The 20,065-nt window shown below is 38.9% G+C and overlaps 1 protein-coding gene across 1 annotated transcript in view; it reads left to right on the forward strand.

Moving 5' to 3' along the window:
* The window catches only part of LOC122798476, an 820,137-nt gene that overhangs the window by 51,926 nt on the left and 748,146 nt on the right, over window positions 1-20,065 (forward strand). Inside the window, exon 2 of the mRNA XM_044067429.1 lies at window positions 15,066-15,425. Within this exon, the coding sequence (XP_043923364.1) occupies window positions 15,066-15,425 (360 nt within the window). The remainder of the gene's footprint in view (window positions 1-15,065; window positions 15,426-20,065) is intronic.

Below are 20,065 nucleotides of genomic sequence, written 5' to 3' on the forward strand. Positions count from 1 at the left end.
TGACAGTAAATATATAGGAAAGAAACGTTTTTTAATAGCTATTTGCATTATAAGAGTGATCCTCACAAATTTATGAAAAAGAATATTCCAAGGGGCCAATTTATTAGATCCTCAAGGAGACCACTAGAGAAAGTGATTGTAAAAAGGAAGTATTAAATATTATTTCTATGTTTAAGGATAGACAATATATGGATATTTATGTAGAGTGGCTGAAGAAGTTAGTAAGAAAAGGCAAATTATGTTTAAATCTTTGTTGCTCGAAGATAGTGAAACAACTGAAACAATTAAAACTACTTTTGGTATGAACCCAGTTTTTATGTTGGATATGTTTGTTGACTGCTATGCTATTAGGGACATTATCTGTAGAAAATGGAAGGTTTTAGAAGGAAATTCTGAAGTATTTAAAACTACCGGAGATGTTCCCAAATGTGTATATAAGTGGCATAATTGTGTAAAAATCTGTTACAGAGAGAGAAGACAGAAATAAAACATCCTTCTAGTGCCAAAAATATATGAATGTACACCTGTGGCATATGCAAAGTATGCAGCTTTATTTATGTTAGTCCCTATATTGCCTTGGAGTACATAGATTATACTATACAAGTAAAAGATAGATACACTTGTAAATCAATTGGTGTGGTATATATTGCTATGTGTTCAGGCTGTCAGGCTTTTTATGTAAGAATGACCACTCACAGGCTGGAAGACAAAATAAAGGTACATTTGTACTCTATTAAATCTAGAGACAATGATAATGCCTTATATAAACATTCATAAGTTTGTAACAGTTATAAAAAAAATTATGTTTGCTATTTTACAACAAGTTCAAAGGTTATGAGAGAAGAAAATTATAAAAACAGATTAAAAAGTATTGAGACCCAGTGGCAAATAAAATTAAATGTAGATAAGTATTCTGGGTTGAATGAGAGTATTAACATTAAATGTTATTTAAAAGATAAAAGACTTAAGGACAGTACAAATTATAAAAGTGCAGATGATACTTAACTTTTTGACTTGTATTTTATGTATTCTGCATTAGTGTGTTATATATGATATTTATCATTGTTATAGTTTTAAGTATTGATTGACTTTTTCTTGTTAATTAGGTATGTGCAATAATAACAAACTATCCTCAGCACTCTTTCTACATCTATCCAAGGCTTTTGACATGGTTGACCACAAAATGCTTATAAATAACTTGAAGTCCTTCTCCTTAAACAACCATGCACTCCAATAGTTTCAATCCTACCTACAGGACAGGCAACAGACAGTCCTATGGCAGGACAAGTTATCATCTCGCTTACCTATCACATTAGGAGTCTCCCTGGGCTCGATACTAGGATCCCTTCTTTTCTCAGTCTTTATCAATGACCTTCATTTAGTCATCCCAGATGCTGCCTGCATTCAATATGCGGATGACTCCACCATGATTTGTTCTGACACCTCACCAGCTACTTTATTCACATTAACCCAAAATACCTTCAGTACAGTGGAAAAATGGCTCTCCAATCAACATCTAATCCTAAACCCCAACAAAACTAAGTTGCTACTCTTCTCCCCCACATGCAGGACCCCCCCTGCCATCCTACAACATAATTGCTAACAATGGCACTATCATCTCCCCAGAAGCCCAAACTAAACTACTGGGTGTCATTGTTGATAACCTGAAGTTTGATGTGCATATCAATCAAACTATCAAAACCATTAACAAAAAACATGGTTCTCTTTACAGAATCAAACCATTCCTTACCCCACTTGCTAGAACTGCAACTGCCTGTTCCCATCTGCTATCAACTCTTCTCTATTCCTCACCTCGATTCTCCAACTTAAACAAAGCAGATCTTAATCAACTATCATCCTGCTATAACCACATTGCCAGATTTGCTACTGACACAGCCTACTGGTCACACCACTGTCATAACCTAAATCACCTAGGATGGCTTGAACTGCCAAGCCTACTGCAGTTCAACCAGCTAATAGTGGCACATAAAGTCCTTTACCAACCAGAAAATACACCTGCACTAAAAAATATCATCAGCCCCTACACCAGCACCCGGCCACTGCGATCATCCACTAGACTCCTAGTTCAAACATACAAATCCAACTACTCAGCTGGGGACTCTCTGTTTGCCAACTCTGTTAGGAAAATATGGAACAGACTCCCAGCTGACTTGACCCTAGAACCCTCACTAACTCAATTTAAAAACAAGCTCAAGAAATACTTCAAAACTCATTGGTTATGTCCTTGCACTAACCCCGACTAGTGACCTCTCTATTTCTTAGGTGCCTTACCTTCATCTACTTCTAACTTTTTTCTACCACTCCATTTTAGGAAGGGTCAATTGTATAACTGCTGCTCAGTGTGTCTTAAACCTGAATGTAATGTTATGTATGTTTAACTTTGAAAATAATGTTATGTTTTGTAAAGTGTTTTTTAATAAGTTAGTACTATATGTGCTAAATGCTGGTATTGCTTATGACTGTAATCTGCTTGAAACTAGCATTTACTAAATGTTCAATGTGTATTATTATCTTGGAGCTTTTTGCCCCGGGCATCCGCTGAAAATGGACATGTATCCAGTCAGACTATCCCGGTCAACAAATGTAAAATAAATAAATAAATGTGGCCTAATTGGCCAGTGATGTTTTTTAAAAGGGTTTTATTCATTTGGTTTCTGAAGAAATCAGTATATGATGAAAGTGTATGATTAAAGGTTTTAATGCTAAAACAGTTGATTCTTTGCTTGCCTGTTGAATCATTGCTCTGTTTCTCCGTTGCCTATTGTTTTTAAGTGGTTTTCTACATGAGTTTTTTTAGGGTCTATATTGCAACATAGAACGCTTAAAACAGTGAACAATGTTACATCGACACATTTTCAGCAAAAGCTGAAAATGTAGAATCGAAAGAACAGCGATTTCTTTCCGAGGGAAAGAAATTGCTGTTCCAACCCCTGCAAAAAAAAAAAAAAAAAAACACATTACACACTTCCAAACACATACACACATACCCAATCCTGATTATACCCCCCCAAAAAACAGTAAACAACTAAATACACATATGCACATAACCCAAACATACATTTAAAAAAAAAACAGTAAACATTTTAAACTATATGCACTTACCTTAACCCGCACCCTAACCGTAAGGTCAGTAACTGTTGCACAATCACGCTCAGGAGCTATAAAAGACAAGGGACCACACTACACTTCAGAACATGGCAAAACAACGAAGCGGTCAAGTGACTTCTTTCTCAGAGAAAGAATTTGCTGAACAGCCACTTCACTGTTTTGCCTGTAAGCTCTACATGTGTAGATGAAAACGCATTCGACATATTGCATTTTCGTTGTACTCATAGGAACCCATTTTTTTGTACCACTTGTAGCTCAGTCCTGGTTTATTGACAGTTTCATATTTCACACCTTCTGTGTTTTTTGATGTAATAACTGCCAATGTGCCTGCCAAGACACTGCTGTGCTTCCAACTGAGAAAATGCATCTGACAAGCCTGAGTGTATTTGACCACAAGCTGTTACATGTGAGATCTGAATTGGGCTCCAGTTCAGACACATATTTCTGCATGACTAATGCAGACATGGCTGACAAAGGTAGGGATGGTATTTCATTCAGAGCACAAAGGTGGGGTGTTGAGGAGTCCAGGAATTTTGTGGCATTCCTCATCAAGTGCTACAGCCAAAGGCTGCTGCAGGGGGATTATATTGAGTCTCTATATAAGGCTAATGCTTGGAATAGCTTGGCCAAGGCTGTCTCCAGTGCAACTGGCATCCCAAGCACTGGAGTGCACTGTTGTTGCTACTACAGTGACATGAAGAGGTACAAACGGGATCTTCTGAGCCAATGAGAGGATGCATTTAACACAACAAACACCCCTCAGTTGCATAAGAAGAGTGACCCATCAATAGTCTATGATATAACACTGATTACCCAACCAATGTTTGCTTCTTTTGTATACTTTACTGCTGCAGAAGAGATAGCAGAAAACAGTGAGGGGCATCAGGAGATACTTACTCATCTCAGAGAGGCACAGATTAAACAGGCATTAGAGAGGAAGACGGTAAATATGCATCAGGTCTGAGTGCAAGGCAGAGAAATATTTTCAGTCCCTCACTCAATATCTTGAGCAGGCATACCTTAACTTTTATATTACTCATAAATGCCTGCTCCAATAGCTCTTGGTGAATACAGTAGGCAATGAGTACATTAGCTTAATTGTGTGTGGGTTAAATATCCAGAAACGCACATTCATTTTTTTTAGGATAGTATTTATACAATATAAACTGCAATACTGAATGACATTAACAGTTCAATTTTTGCAAATGCAGTTATTAACTTTGAAAACTTATATTTGATATGGCATAGTGAAATACATGTTTCTACTTCTTACATCATGCCATTGTAATTGATTGATTTTATGACACATTAATGCCTATACATCATATCTCAATGTGACAAAGGAGTACATATAATTGTCTCTTTTTTGTCCCTCCACCCTATCTCTTTATATATATATATATATATATATATATATATATATATATTTTTTTTTTTTAGTCCATTTCTGCTGAAAACAAAATGGCCATCAGCACAGGGAGCTAAACTGATCACTGTGGTCTCACCATACCTCATACTAGATGAAAAAACACTCAAACAATCCACAAACGAAAGAATGCTGAAGGAACCAAACCAAAGCACAAATGTCTTCACAAATTCCAAATGTAGTTTAAAGTATTTATTAATTACTTTGAACTACATTTGGAATTTGTGAAGATATTTGTGCTTTGGTTTGGTTCCTTCGGCATTCTTTCATTTGTGGATTGTCTCATCATACCTCCATAGGTGGCTGTTGTGGCACCACCACAGGCATCACAAACACCCAGCATATCTGGGTCACAACCTGTCAGTGTTGCATCCACAACTCATGCCCTACTTGCTCCACCTGTGTCAGGTAGCTCTGCCCTGGCTGCTAGTGAAATGGTACCTTCCAGGAGTAGTACTAGTGGAAGTGGCAATTTTGTCACCCATCAGGAGTTGACAGGGCTGGTGTAGGACATAACGGAGAGGGTTCTTGGTGCCTGAATTGACAGGGTTGAGAAGGTCCTGTGTCATATTACCAAATCAATGTTGCATCCAGCACTGACCCAAGCAAGTGATGCAGGAGACAGTAATGACAGTTCTGAGGGTATGCACTAGATTCTCACTGTTTTCAAGCTGGACATGGATGCACCTCCAATATCTCCTACCTATTCCCAGTCATGGAATCCCCCAGCCTTTTGTGTCTATCACCACCACTGTCTGTCTTGTATGTCCTGTATGTCTGTACCTGCTACCTAACCTATTCTACCTGTCTAACCCTCTCATTCATAAGCACCTTCCCCAATATTCCTCTCTTTCAAAAAACAATGTGCACTTGCCCTACAAAAAATGATGCCCCATACATAACTGTGCACTTCAGCTGTTTGTCATCTTGACACATTTTATTTGGTCCAATTGGCCGTACAAACATTATTCTCTTGTTGTCACCCATTCCTGGTATGGTGACTGTAAAATGTCATGAAATGTTGCGTACACTTCTACATTTATGTTGTGAAGAAGTGGATAGCTATGGCGTTTTTCCACCACAATGCTGCAAATTCCTGTCTTCTTTCCCTATATCCTACCCTCTGATTACTACCATTTTCAACACTGTCATATCAACCCCCTTTTACATGTTTAATGTGGTCAAAGAATAAAATCACATACAGCAGAGATGGACAGAAATGACACATCAAAAAACCACTTTTTCTCCTCAGCATTTGCTCAAAGCTTGGTACACTGCACCAATGCTGAGTGACAGTGAATAGCTTTTCATGTCCTATGGCAAAAACTGTTGAGTTTTTGCAGTCGCTCACACTTCTGTGGTTACCTTCACACAAATGTGCTTAAATTTGCTGTGCTATTGGAATACAGAGTAAAGGTACTACTTTGAAACAGTTACTGTAACAGATGTTCATTATATTGGTGACTGCTGCAGTAGCCTTAGCTATCGACAAACAAGAGGGAACCAGCTTATACCCCCTTTTGGGACTAGTCAACACAGTCTCACTCTGCACGCATTATACATCCTGTCTAAGCAAAATTATGTGGCAGATAAGCTGAGTAGGACCAAGGCAGACCCTCACAAATGGAAACTAGATCAGATGGTCTTCCAAGATTTGATCCATCTATGGGGAGTTCCTCAAGTACACCTCTTTGCCTCCTCAATGAACAATCAACTGGCAAGATTATTTTCCAGAACTCCATGCAAAAAGACCTGGAAGACAGGTGCCTTTTCTCTTTTCTTTTTCTTTGACAGGAATGTTCCTGTTTGCTATTCTACCCTTTCTACTAATTTGAGGGTACTTCTGAAGATTCAGAAGGAATCCACCAACATCATTGTGGTGACTCCTTCCTGGCCCATGCAACCATGGTTCTCACTTATTTTGGAAATGGCCAGGGGTAATTACCACAAGCTCCTCACGGACTGGATCTACTCACACAAGAACAGGGCTGTTGGATACACCCCACAATTAAATATCTTCAACCGACAGCCTGGATGATAGGGTCTTAATTCTTTAGGCACCTGTTTACTGAGGACATGCAGCAGGTACTAAAAGAGGAAAGAAAGCCTGCTACTAGAAAATCATATATTAGCAAATGGAAAAGATTTTCTAGTTCGTGCCAGCAACATTCAGGACTAGCTCTTCTCTGATTTTACAATATTTGTGAAAGTTACTTTCTGTGACCTTTCTTTTTCTTCTATCAAAGTTCATTTATTGGCCATTTCAGCATGTCTGCCCATGGATCCTCCTCTCTTAATACAGTTTCATGTCAAAATGTTCTTGAAATGAGGTTTTGCATAATAGGCCTCCAAGAAAAATGTTGGCCCCTCCTTGGGAACTTAGTTTTGTGTTAGGGAAGATAGTACTTGCTCCATTTGAACTAGCTAATCTGGCTGGCTTGAGGTTCTTAACACTGAAAACAGTTTTAATTACTGCTTCAGCCTCTGCAAAAAGGGTATCTGAGATGTAAGCTCTTAGGTGAGTCAACCATATCTCATTTTCCTTAGGTTCATAGGTTGGTACTAGGCTATCTGCCCTAGGGCCTGTACAAGCCTAGCCATAACAATTCCCTGGCTATTTCTTCCCACAGTATTTACTTCCCTGGACCCCTGTTTAGCAGGGTGACTGACGTGATCCCTGGGGTGAATTTCCTATCATCAAGGTTCCTTTTGAAGAGGGCCAAAGAGGCGCTCTGCTTGACATGTATGGGCAGTCTATTCCAGAGTCTGGGGAGTCTCTGGCTCAGGAACCTATCCCTCCAGCATGTTTTGTTCATTATGATGGCAAGGTTTAGATCCCTGGAGTGTGTGTCTCTGAGGGATTGGGATTTCTTTAAGTGTAGCATGTCCAACAGCTATGGGTTTGACATGGCCTTGTATGTTAAACAGAGATCACCTCTGAGTAGACGATATGCGACAGAGTACAGGTGGAGTTTTTTAGACGGACAACATAGGGCATTTGCTTTAGGCCTGTGATTCTTTTAGTGAGGTATTTCTGCGGCCTTTCCAGTTGTTGCAGATGTCTTGAGAGGTACATACCAAACGGGGTGTTGTATTCTATAATGGGTCTAATGAGGGATGAGTACAGTGGGACAATGACCTCCTTTTTTTCTGGATGAAAAGCCTTTAATGATGAGGTGTGCCACATAGAAGGATTTCCTGATTGTTGTGGCGATGTGGTTATCGAAGATGAGACCACTGTCCACCTGTGTCCCTAAGTCTCTTATCACATCTTCAGTGTTTAGTGTACTGCCACCTATGTGGTAATTCACAGGTACATGTTTTTTCCCAAAGGGGATAACTATACATTTCTTGGCATTGAGCTTGAGCCCATGGCTCTGGCACCAAGCATCTGTTTCTGTAAGGCCCTTTTATAGAATATTCACATCATTTGGGGATTCAGTAATGGCTCCCAGTTTGCAGTCATCTGTGAACTTTGTTAGCCAGAGTCCCTTAGTGTTGGCCTGTACTTCAGAGAAGGAGATCCCAAACAAGAGCGGTCCCAGGACTGAACCCTGAGGTACTCCACTTGTCACTTGTCTGGAGCTAGATTTGGAGTTGGCTACTTTTACAGTGTGGGTTCTGTCCATAAGCCAGTTGGCAATCCGTAGGGACAGGATTTCTTTGAGAACTAATCCTTATGTTATGCCTAAAGTGGGATCCAAGATTACAGTATCTTGTTCTGTCTTTTGGCTTTTCCCAGTTAGGGGTCGCCACAACGGAACTCCGGTCTGCTAATGATTGGCAGTAGATATTTACGTGCCGAGCTGCCAGCTCTGATGCACAACCTTCAACGAAGGTATGCCCATTCACGCATGTCTCCACACAGAAGACGCTTTAGCTGAGAATCGAACAGGACAACGTCTTACTGTGAGGCGACAACGCTACTGCAGCACCACCACCGCAGTCCAAGATTACAGTATCTATCTCTCAGATTTCCTTTCTGAACCTAAAAATGAAAGAGAAAGCATACTGCATAACCTGGATGCCCACAGATGACTCGGGTACCAGCTTGACAGAATTAAATCTTTCAGATCTTCAGATCAATTGTTCATTTCTAGTGAAGGAAAGAAGAAGGGGCAAGTTGTGTCAAAACAGAGTACTTCCATATGGTTGTATAAGGCTATTACATTTTGTTATACTCACTATAACAAAACTATTGCAGGTAGGGTGAGGCCCACTCCACCAAGGCCTTGGCTTCATTTATGTTTTTAAGGAAAGGGTTGCATTCTAGAGTTATTCTAGAAGCTGCTGATTGGTCCTTTGTGCATACTTTTACAAAGCACTATACACTTGATTCCTTCTCTAGGCCCAGATTATGCTCTGCTAGGACAATTTTCCAGGGGCTGTGAAGTTATATCCCCAAGCTAACATAGTTAGTCTGCAAAGAGGATACGATCTGGTTGCCCCTTGCTTGTTGATGTAGCTAAAGCTACTGCCGGAGTGATTATTCGAACATCTACTTTCATGGTAAGATTTACATATGTTCATAGGTTCATAGATTAGTACTTGGCCAACTGCCCTTGTGAGCCATTTTAAGCCTGGCCAATCCTCCCACCCCCACACAGCTGTACTTTCTTAGGCTACTGAAAGTAATGACATTGAAATTCCTGTGTGGTGTGTTGAGATAATTCTCCTGTCTGTAGATTGATTTTTTTGCACAGTGTCAAGAATTTCAATACAGCTGTATATTAAAATATTATTTCATGTCATTTTATATTCTTATCATATGTTTAACTCCAAGCATCTGTATTGATTTCCAGTTACATTTCTTTAACAAAACATTTGAATAGTATAGCAAGAAAGTATTTGTAAAAACATTCCATCTCCAACAGGGAAACTTAGTAAACCACCCTTATCCTGCTTACATCTTAATCTTGTGTCTACTCTACTACCCTCTCTTGCTCCCCATAGCATGACAGAGTAATAATGAGTAAATGGTTATGAGTAACACACCATAAAGATGGTCCTAAATGTCCCATAAGCAAAACTCTTGGTATTTTTATTTGTCTCACTCTCTCATCACTCCTTCTTGCTTCAGTTAGTTGTCACTGTCCGTTCAGTTGCGATACTTAAACTGTGTAAATTAGTTCCTTTGTGGTGTGTTGGCTAATGCTGAGATGAACACATTGATTTTTGCTTACTTTAAAAGGTTCCAATCCAGACATATGTCAAACTGTTACTGACTGCCTGTATTAGACGATTTTATGTATATCGGTTTATCTACATATTGTTTTGAGTCACCGTTTTCCTTTTCTGTCATGATCTATTTGCTCCCTGTGTTCCTCTCCCCCTGTGTATGTGTCTTCCCCTTTCTGTGTCATCAGTCTGTCTTCCTAGCATTTGCATAATGCCTGGTGCCAAGCAGTACCTGTAACTTAGTGGGAATGGAAGTACACAGCTTATGGCAAAATCTTGTGAGTTTTTGCCTTTGGCTGCATTTCTCTGGTTTCCTTCAAGCTACAGTGCTTAGCCTTGCTGCTCTGTGTACACTAAGGTTAATCATCTCTTGAACAAGCGTATGAGTTGAATGTACACTATACAGGATGTTTCCGCTGTAAATATTGTTAGGAAGCATGCCATCCCAAAATCCTGGCTTCATCTGTTTTGACCAACACTTTGCCACCGTGGTCAGAAAGTTCTTCTGTGTGGCACATCTCATTACTAAGGGTTTTGCATCCAGGAAGAAAGAGGTAATTGTCTCCTTCTACTCTTCCCTCATTAGGCCAATCATTGTGTACAATGCCCCATTTGGCATGTACTCACTAGACACCTGCAACAACTGGAGAGGCTGCAAAGGTACCTCACAAAGAGGATCCTAGGCCTTAAACACTTGTCCCATATGGACAGACTCAAAAAACTCCAACTATTCTCTGTCTCATATCACCTACTTAGAAGCGATCTCTGCTTGACTTACAAAGCATTTCTGACCCAGCTCTGTTAGAAATGATACATCTAAAGAAATCCCAATCCCTCCGCACCACATGCTCCAGAGACCTCAACCTCATTACCACAATCAACAGAACAAGCTAAAGGGACAGGTTCATAACCCAGAGACTGCCCATGCTTTGGAATAGACTTCCCATACATGTCAATTAGACCACCTCTCTGGCCCTCTTCAAGAGAAATCTTGATGAGTGGATGGGAGATAGAAAATTCACCCCGGGGATCACTCCAGTAGCTCTGCTTGACAGAGGCACTGGGACCTAAGTTCAAGTGGCACGATGCCAGGGTAATCCTATGGGCTAAGCTTGTAAAGGCCTCGGGGTCATTAGCCTAGTATACACCTATGAACTTATGAACCTATGACAAGTGTGTAAATCATGGCACATAACACCTTAAAATAATACGTCTCTGTTCTGCATTGGTTCATTTATTACGCTGCTGGCTTGTAAAGTATGCTTTATGCAATGTTAACATTGTTATTATTGTAATGAAGCCTGATAACTACATTTTCCCTTGCCTCATTGCTTTGCAACTGTCCCTACAAACAAGTAAAATGAAGTAACATCTCCTGTGAGGTAAGAAGACATAATTTACATCCCTTTTATCTCATAGAGATTGTTTGCACAATAATATGTTGCAATGACTTCACATAGGTGGAGTCTGACAGTTGTGCTAAGACTGTAGTTCATGTGATTCATACACTTGTCATTTGTTGGTGGACTTGCAATGCTTGCTGCTTAATTCCAGCAAAGGGCAACATTATATGAACGTACTGTTGTTAACAGTGCATCAAGTTATTAGTATGCATTTTTACATTGGATAAACAAATATAAACACATTTTGTAATTTCATGGCAGTGAAACAGTTTTCTGTGAATGTCGTGGTGTGAGTGCTACTGTGAGGCGACAACGCTACCGCAGCACCACCACCGCAGTAAGCATTATCTGAGTATATTTTCCTCCATTTACCCTCCCCATTTACTTATTTCTACAGCAATCCCATTGTACTATGTGTACAAGTCTGCATTTAATTTCCCACCCATCTTATTTCAATCAACTTGCTCTTACTTCATGTAAGCTGTCAACACATACCTGGATAATAGGTTTGCCATCAGTCAAGCTGTTTTGTTTACATTGTGTGCTCAAGCTTCCTTGCACCTTTTCATGGCCGCCAACGCCTATTCTGGTCACAAAATAGGTGCTTATGAACATGTGAGATAATCAGCATGCATATACAATGAGAGCTGCTCCCCTTTGTTACACTGTTTATGTCTCAGTCATATCCTTTGTTAGCATGTCCATTTTTATATATGTGCATGGGTCAAGAATTGTAAACAGGATTAATTATTGCATCAATATGGAAGTATTTATGTTAAAAATATTTTTGTGACATAAGAACATTTCACTGCATGATATGAGTACATTTTCTCAATTTCACCTACCCTCTTACTTATTTCTGCACTAATCCCATTATATTCTGTGTACATTCCCTCCATTTAACTTCCCATACATCTTATTTCTGTCAACTTGTTCTTACTATGTATAAGCTGTCAGTGTGTGCTTACATAATAGATTTGCCTACAGACAAGAGGTGTTTTGTTTACATTATGTGCTCAGGCTTACCTGCACTTCTTCATGGCCACCAACACTTTTCTCCTGGTCATGAAAAGGTGCTTATAAACATGTAATTGAGATGAGCACCGTATATATTCAATGAGAGTTGATGCTCACCACACTGACATGCTTAAATCATGTACCCTTCACGAGAAGCTTATATAATTGTTAATGAATCCCAGGGACCAAACAGTAAAATGTCTCTGAAAACCAAGTACAGCCAAGGAAGAAAGCAGTTGAAAAAGTAATGTCATAAACACTCTACTTTATTCAAATTTAATGTACTGTACAAAGAACATAAACGCTTTTGTCCCACCTTGCTCAGTATAGGACTTCATCAGAAATAAATTCCTTCAAGCACACTCCTTTTTATACAAATAATTGGATAATTGAATAGGTCACATGATCCTACTATGTCCAAGTAAAACTAACTTTATTAAAGTTTAAATAAGTACTACATCCCTCAGAAAATAATCAGTTCCAACCCAAGCAAGGGGACTTGTATCCTTAATTATTTCTACAAAAAATACTCATAACCCATTGAAATATTCAATAAAATGGTAAAATAATAAATATTACTCTAGATTCCAAAAATCATAAATTCATATATATAGAGTAAGTAACTGAATGCATACATAAAAACCTGCCTCCATAAACTTAAAGAACAATACCCGTCTTAATAAAATAATACATGGTATGTATAAAATACCAATATAAATGTGTCAAAAGATTATATATTGAATATTTAAAATAAATTGAAATAAACTAGCCTAGAATTAAAGATGCTGTTCAGGTCAAATGGTGTAAAAGTAAATGCAAAACAACATATTACAGTTTTGCAGTTCTTAATTTCAATACTAGTATAATCATCACTGAATCATTGATCCCAGGGCGAACTGTAGCATTTAACTGTAACTGCCAGTATAGCTCCTTATACTGTATGGAAGTTTCCCAAGTTCCTCCCCTTATATCTTTTTTGACTATTTATAAGATACCAGATAAAAATGTTTTGAACATTTTACAGACCATGCAGTGTTTGTAGAGGGCATTCTTAACGTTGCCACACCTAATGTCGTAATAATGCTTATATACTCTTTCTTTAAGAGCCATCTCGGTCTTGCCAACAAAAAATGCCTCACAATCCATACATACTGTGATGTACACTAAACCTGGGGTTTTACAGTTGCCTTGCTGCAAAGTTTAACTTACAGTTTTCTCTGACAATAAGAGTGTTGGCTTCCAGAATGTATTTGCATTACGGACAGCATTCACATTTAAAAGTTTCTCTTTTATTGTGTGTGAGGGTAAACTTGTGTCTCTCAAACTTCCTTTTTAAATTACAACTGATCTTTTGTATAAATAGAGGTTTGTCACCCAATAAACACAATTCTCAACAGAAAAACAGTTTTCAGGTAGTTAACACTGCTTTTAAACGTACAGAAAAAATAGTGCTCTGTTTAAAAGTATATTACAGTCTTGAGACAGTCCATTAAAGCACAACACTCCTAGCATTAAAATAACTTTCCTAATGAGGAAAATAATAAAACATAAATACATTTAAAAAAAAGTGGAAGTTTTTTTCCCCCAAAGTGAACTTATTTGCCCAGCAAAGGAAAGTACAAGCTGTCTGTCAATCCTCAAAAGCCTCAGAGGAGTGTACTCTTCGGTGACAGTAAAGCTGTGAATGGCTTTGTGCCAAAACTGTCTTTTTGTCAGCTCAGCTCGAGCTACTTGACAGTTTGGATGAATGGAAGGTACCCTGTGGATCTTGGCAGTATACAACCCATATAGCTAAGGTTACCGCAGCAGTGATCATTCAAATATCTACTGTTATAGTAAGTTCAACTTACATAACTGTACTTTCTCATTAAAGATTGTTATGTCAATACTTTATACCACTTTCAAAGCATTCAGACAATTTTATGACATTTACAGTCACAATGTTATATGTAGATCTGAAAGGCTATTGACTATTACAATATGCAGCCTAGCAGGAGATATTTGATGTAATTCTGCCTCCTTTCTCAGGTCCTAATTTTCATTTTGAGACAAAAATAAAATTGTTTTAAATTGTTTTATTGTTTTCTGTTGCAGTTTTGACAGTATTGTGCCAGATATGAACTTTAATATTTTATAGTGTATATATATATATATATATATATATATATATATATATATATATATATATATATATATATATATATATATATATATATATATATGTATATATAGTTCCACTTCATATCATCAAATTATCATTTCATCGAATTGCAAAACACAGAGACCAAATCGTCGAAAACTCAAATCATCAAAAACTCATAACATTGAATCTGAAATCATTGAAAACTATAAAGCAACTAGAAATAACATCCCACAGAGTTTTTACTACGTTTATGCAGGGGGGCAAGTCCCCCCTTGCACCCCCCATGTGGGGGTCTCCACCCCCACACCCTCTGTACATTAAATATATCAACTCCAAGGTCGCACTACAGTGGGGGAAAAAGGTAATTTCCTAACCCCACTGTAGTGCGACCTTGGAGTTGGTATATTTAATTTACGGGGGTGGGGGCAGAGCCCCCCCACATTGGGGTGCTGGGGGGCTTTCCCCCCTGCATAAACATAGTAAACAGTGTCTGGGATGTTATTTCTAGTTGCTTTATAGTTTTCAATGATTTGAGATTCGATGTTATTAGTTTTCGACGATTTGATCTCAATGTTTTGCAATTCGATGAAATGATAATTCGACAATATGAAGTGGAACCATATATATATATATATATATATATATATATATATATATATATATATATACACATATATATACATATAAAATATTCTACTTCACAGTTTTGAGTTTCACCGTGGAGTAACTTTCAATGCTACTGTTTCTGACTTTTTTGTTTTTCTCACAGGTTACAAAGTGGTGCAACTCAATGGTATCATGCTCTCCAAATGCTGTTGAACACGCAGTACACTGGTTGCACTCTCTTACATGTAAGCTTGGAAGAGACTTGCTTGGAGCGCTATATGCAGCATTTACTGATTCAGCATGCCATACTGTCTATCTGGTAACAAATGGATTACCAGCCTGCATTCCAGAGGAAGCTACAAAACAACTGTTAAATGTGTCAAATGGGCGTCCAATTCATATTCTGTTTTTGACGGACAAATGGATTGAAAAGGAAATTTGGATGTCATTACAAAGTCTCACCCAACTTACCGGAGGCAGCTGCTATGTAATTGAGTTAAACTATTCTGGCGATATTAAGCAAGTATGTTAATTTTTGAATGTTTGACTGGTTTGCTTCATGCATATATGTAAATAGTATTGTATTCTGCATGTTCTCAATTCTTTTTTATCATATCCAGCATAACACAGTGATTCAGAATTGTACTAGTTCATGTGTATCATTGTGATTCATTTTGATAATTACACAAGCAAAAATGCATGCCCAAAGCAGTGCTAAGTGTTTCACTTTCTTTAGGGTTTTTAGCTGTGAAAACAGAAGTAATGCAGTGGTTTGAATACCATGAGACCTTAATACCATCTCCCTCATTTTTGTGCATTTCAGCTCTTTTCATTCTCCTTCTTCCTTTGGCTGTAGCTCTACCTTCTCCAGATGGAATCTGCTTGTTGTTCTGCAGTTCTACTAGATTAAGGAAAGACAACATAATGAATCTGAGCACGACTTTTGTGGAGCAAAGTCAATTCCACTATATTGTCAGGAAACTGAACACCATATTTCCCCAACTAATGTATATTTTTCTTCTGCGACGTACTTTGCAGTGGTGCTTGCCTCAGTTCAGATTCAACACATTCTCCTCCTCACACATATTTTTGTGATTCTTAGCAAAGAAATGACTTCCAACAGAAAAAAGGGCTACTTTATTGCCACATACTCCTGTTAGTGCTCATTCTAGCCAGTGGTCAAAGTGGTCACTAGTAACTTCAAAGCGGAGGGGGGGAGGGTGACTGCAAGAAGCAACTGAATGGGTGGGGCTAACTGGAATGGGGTAGGGCTCTATTACAGCTTATCAAGACCATTACCTGTAATCAAATAACAGATGCAGTCATTCACTTTTGTCCATACACTGCCTCAGTATGCACCTACTCATTATTGCCACTTTACTGATGTCTGACTTGCAGTCAACAAGGTCAGCCTTAGGTGAAACGAAGCCATAAACAAAGGACTCCATGGGCCGTCTGTTGCACATTTGCCCCTCCTGCATTTCCCTGATGCCTTTTCCATGTTCTCCTCACCAGACAGATAGATTACTTCTTTCTTTCTTACTTTTTCAAACTTTGTCTTACTTTTCAGCTTACCCCTATGCTTTTAACAAATCCTAACTGGCTAAGACTGTACTATAATAAGTTTGAAGGATGTAACTGAATTTAGCCAGGTATCTGATGGCCTCTAGGCCCTCAGAATTCATAGTGTCTTGAATGCTTTTTGATTTTAATGATGGCCTGAACAAAAATTTATGAGTAAGAGCCAGCACCATGGAGAAGAGAGATAAAGCTCTAACTATGGTTCAGGCAAACCGGGTTTAATTAGCATCTCAAGCAAGTCAGATGCTGGAGGTGATTGAGGGCCATGCTTCTTATGCAAAGGAGTGGGTGGCCTAGTGACTTCTCCAGTGAGGTATGGTCCACAGAGGAGAGAAGCTCACTGACATACCAATGTGAACACAAAGGGGATCATAAAATTTAAAGAAATCAGAATTCTTCCAGCATGCAGCATGATGGAGAACTGGAATGTCCTGAACTCTTCATTAGCCTTGACCCTTCAGACTAAGTCCAGTAGGGACAGGAGGGGTTGGTAGACCTGGTAAATGTGGAATGACACCAGGATTCCTTGATGGTCACTTGCATGAAAGAAACAAATTCATAAGCAAGGAAATAAATTCAGTCTTATTTTTTAATCGTAGTTCCCCAATAAACTGAGAAGACAAATGCAAGGCTATATAAATCCTGTATGGGAATAGTGCCTGTCTTTATGCCCCTCCTGTGGTGTTAGAATGGGATGAAAGTAAATGTGCAAACAGCCAGATGCATAGATTATACAGCTGATGGTCTTAGGGAAGAAACAAAAGCACATGGATAAAACTCATACAGAGACAGACAGTATATTCAACCACCACATAGAAGGAATCACAGACAAAATATCAACCAAAGAACCATGTACTATTAGATGTCAACATTTCTCAAGGCAATACTTTGCCAATGATCATTTGCTATCATACACTTCCTGATCAGACTGGCATAAAGTCTGGAAGAATAAGAAGCAGAAACCCCTTCTGTTTGATAGTCCACATTTTGTTGGAGAAACTTTTGTATTTCCTCCTTAGCATGTTCTGCATCAATAAATGACTTTGACCCTCCAGGTAAACATGTAAGATAGCTGGATAGAGCAGCTTGAATCTCACACCTGATTCTCGACATTCCATGACTGCTGGAATAAATTTACTACTGTTCCACCTGTTGTACAGTGAGTAATCATTTTCCATAAACACTCTATTGTCTCCAACTTTTAGTACTTTGTTCTTCTGCCACGGTTTTGTCAGAATCAACTCTTTCTGCTGCTAGGATTTCATCTTTAGTATTAGAGGTCTTGGCTGCTGTCTTGTGGCCTAATTTGGATCATACTCATGATGCGCTCTTTCAATTAACAATTCTTGCTGTGGAATAACAGTCCAGTTGCATATTTGTGCTTTCTAAAATTAATACAGTCTATTTTTTCCAGTATCTCATGGCTGGCAGGAAATCTCAGGCTTTCCCTACTTGCTCTGTCCTCTACCATATTTTGAAACATCTGTTCTTGAACAGTCTCATACTCAGCCAGCCTTTTCTTCATTTTAACTTCTGACGTTTGCAGTTTTAATAGCTCATCTGAATATCTGTTTAAAAAATCTTCCATTTTTTTCCAGACTTTTGTTATTTGAGTTAATATACTTCTTCAGTATTTTATTTATTTTAATCAGTTGTGAGCACATTTGACTTATTTTTTTCTGTAGATTACTAAAAGCCATGTCTTGCTCCAAAGCTGGAGCTTGAACTGTTTTTTGCTGAACAGCTGTAGGATTCTTTACAGCCAGTGTTTTCTCCTTATCTTTTGTATTTGATTTTCTTTCAGGTTCTCTAAATTTCTTCTTTGCTGACATACAGACGGTGCACTTGGTAGCCAGTAACTGAAATTTACCCAAAAAGACAAATTCACTGGCTTTGTTTTCTGAGTTTCTGTTTTCACACTGGGAGAGCTGAAATTAAGCTGTTACATAGTGTGCATCCATCTTTGAAGTTCCAACATTTAGTATTTCTAATAGTTTTCCAAATGTGGCTTAGGATATGTATTCCCCACACCTTTATCCTGCATTTTATCTCATACACTATTATGCCGTTTTTAGGAAAATCAGCATGTTCCTCTGTAAATATATGCAAAGTGGACCATAAGGAAATGACTACCTACTGGGACTCCAGGCCCCATTTTCAAACTGTTTTCTTCCTTGCTGCTGACTCCTTAACTGTGTTCCCTCAGCCTGCTCTGTATGTTCTTGTTTACCTGTTTTGTTCTGCTCTTCTCCCTACAGCTGCACGTGTAATCAACCCTTCCCATTATGGTCCCGGAAATAACCCGTAAAGGACTTCCATTACAGGACACTACCATAACTTTCTAAGGAGCTTCCAAACTATTGCCCCATCAGGATAAAATATAAAGTGTATGTACTGCAATCTTTTACTAGTGCTCACCACCATGGTGCCTGTGCTTTACCCCACGCTTGCCAAGCAGCCTACAGCGGTCCTTAACTCCCTTACCTCCTATGCTACCTCATATATATTTTTACCACTAGGTGGCACTGCTCTCCCGCTTACTGATTTAAGATCTCCTAAATCTATTTTCCTTCTCTCCCAAGCTATTCCCCCACTTCCATTCATACTTGCCCCACTGACCTGCTTTGACTTGACTTGAGCTGTATTTCACCACCTTACTCCCCTCAGCCTCGATTTCCCCTGCTGTCCCTGTACTTCATTCACAAAGCACAATTTTCTGCTTCAGCTGGCTGATTTGTTTCAGCCGGCCACCTTCTCTTTAGCTCTTCCCGCTCCATTCGCCCTACAGGCTCAATCTGCTTCCCTACTCTGCCCCCAATTCTCAACCGCCCCCAGTACTCCTACCTTTATTGAAACCCTAAACCCCTTCCTGTCTCTATCAACCAATCACCTCCTCTACAGCCCCACCCCCCCTTTTCCTCCACCTGCCTGTCTCAGTCACTCCTCCTCTCCCACCTAACTCCCTAATTCATCTCCCACTGCTATATCTTTACACTTAACCACCATGCCTGGACTCCTACCTCAAACCATTCTCACCCCAACTATCTGCATTTTAGTCTTACTCCCTTTATATCTCACTACCTCCTACTCCCACAACCTACTCCACCCACACTTTTTATCCTATCCCCCCACTCCCAACCTCCTTTCTTATCACTCAAAAACACATTTCCACAACATATCCGCTTCACTAGTTCAACCCAGCCCACTCCACTACTTCAAAATAAAATTATTTCCCCCCTCAACTAAATACTACACTCCTAAGCTAATACTTTACTTCCCACAACTACTAAACACCAAATCAAATATACTACTACCCTTCCTCAACTACCTCTGCTTAGCCGGAGACATAAATCCAAATCCTGGATCAAACACTCCCTGTACTGATAATCTCCCCATCTCAAACTATAAAACTAACCATAAATAACTCACATTCTTCACCATTAATGCACAAAGTTTAATAAGTAAAGTAACCCAATTCCATGCCTGGTTAAACTACAATCAACCCGACATTGTAGCCATTTCAGAAACATGGCTAAAACCTCACATTAGTGACTCTGAAATCCTTCCTCCTGGATTCCAATC

Source organism: Protopterus annectens, chromosome 3.part1 (genome assembly GCF_019279795.1).
Source record: "Protopterus annectens isolate FY-2018-M chromosome 3.part1, PAN1.0, whole genome shotgun sequence".
NCBI classification, from domain to species: Eukaryota; Metazoa; Chordata; order Ceratodontiformes; family Protopteridae; genus Protopterus; species Protopterus annectens.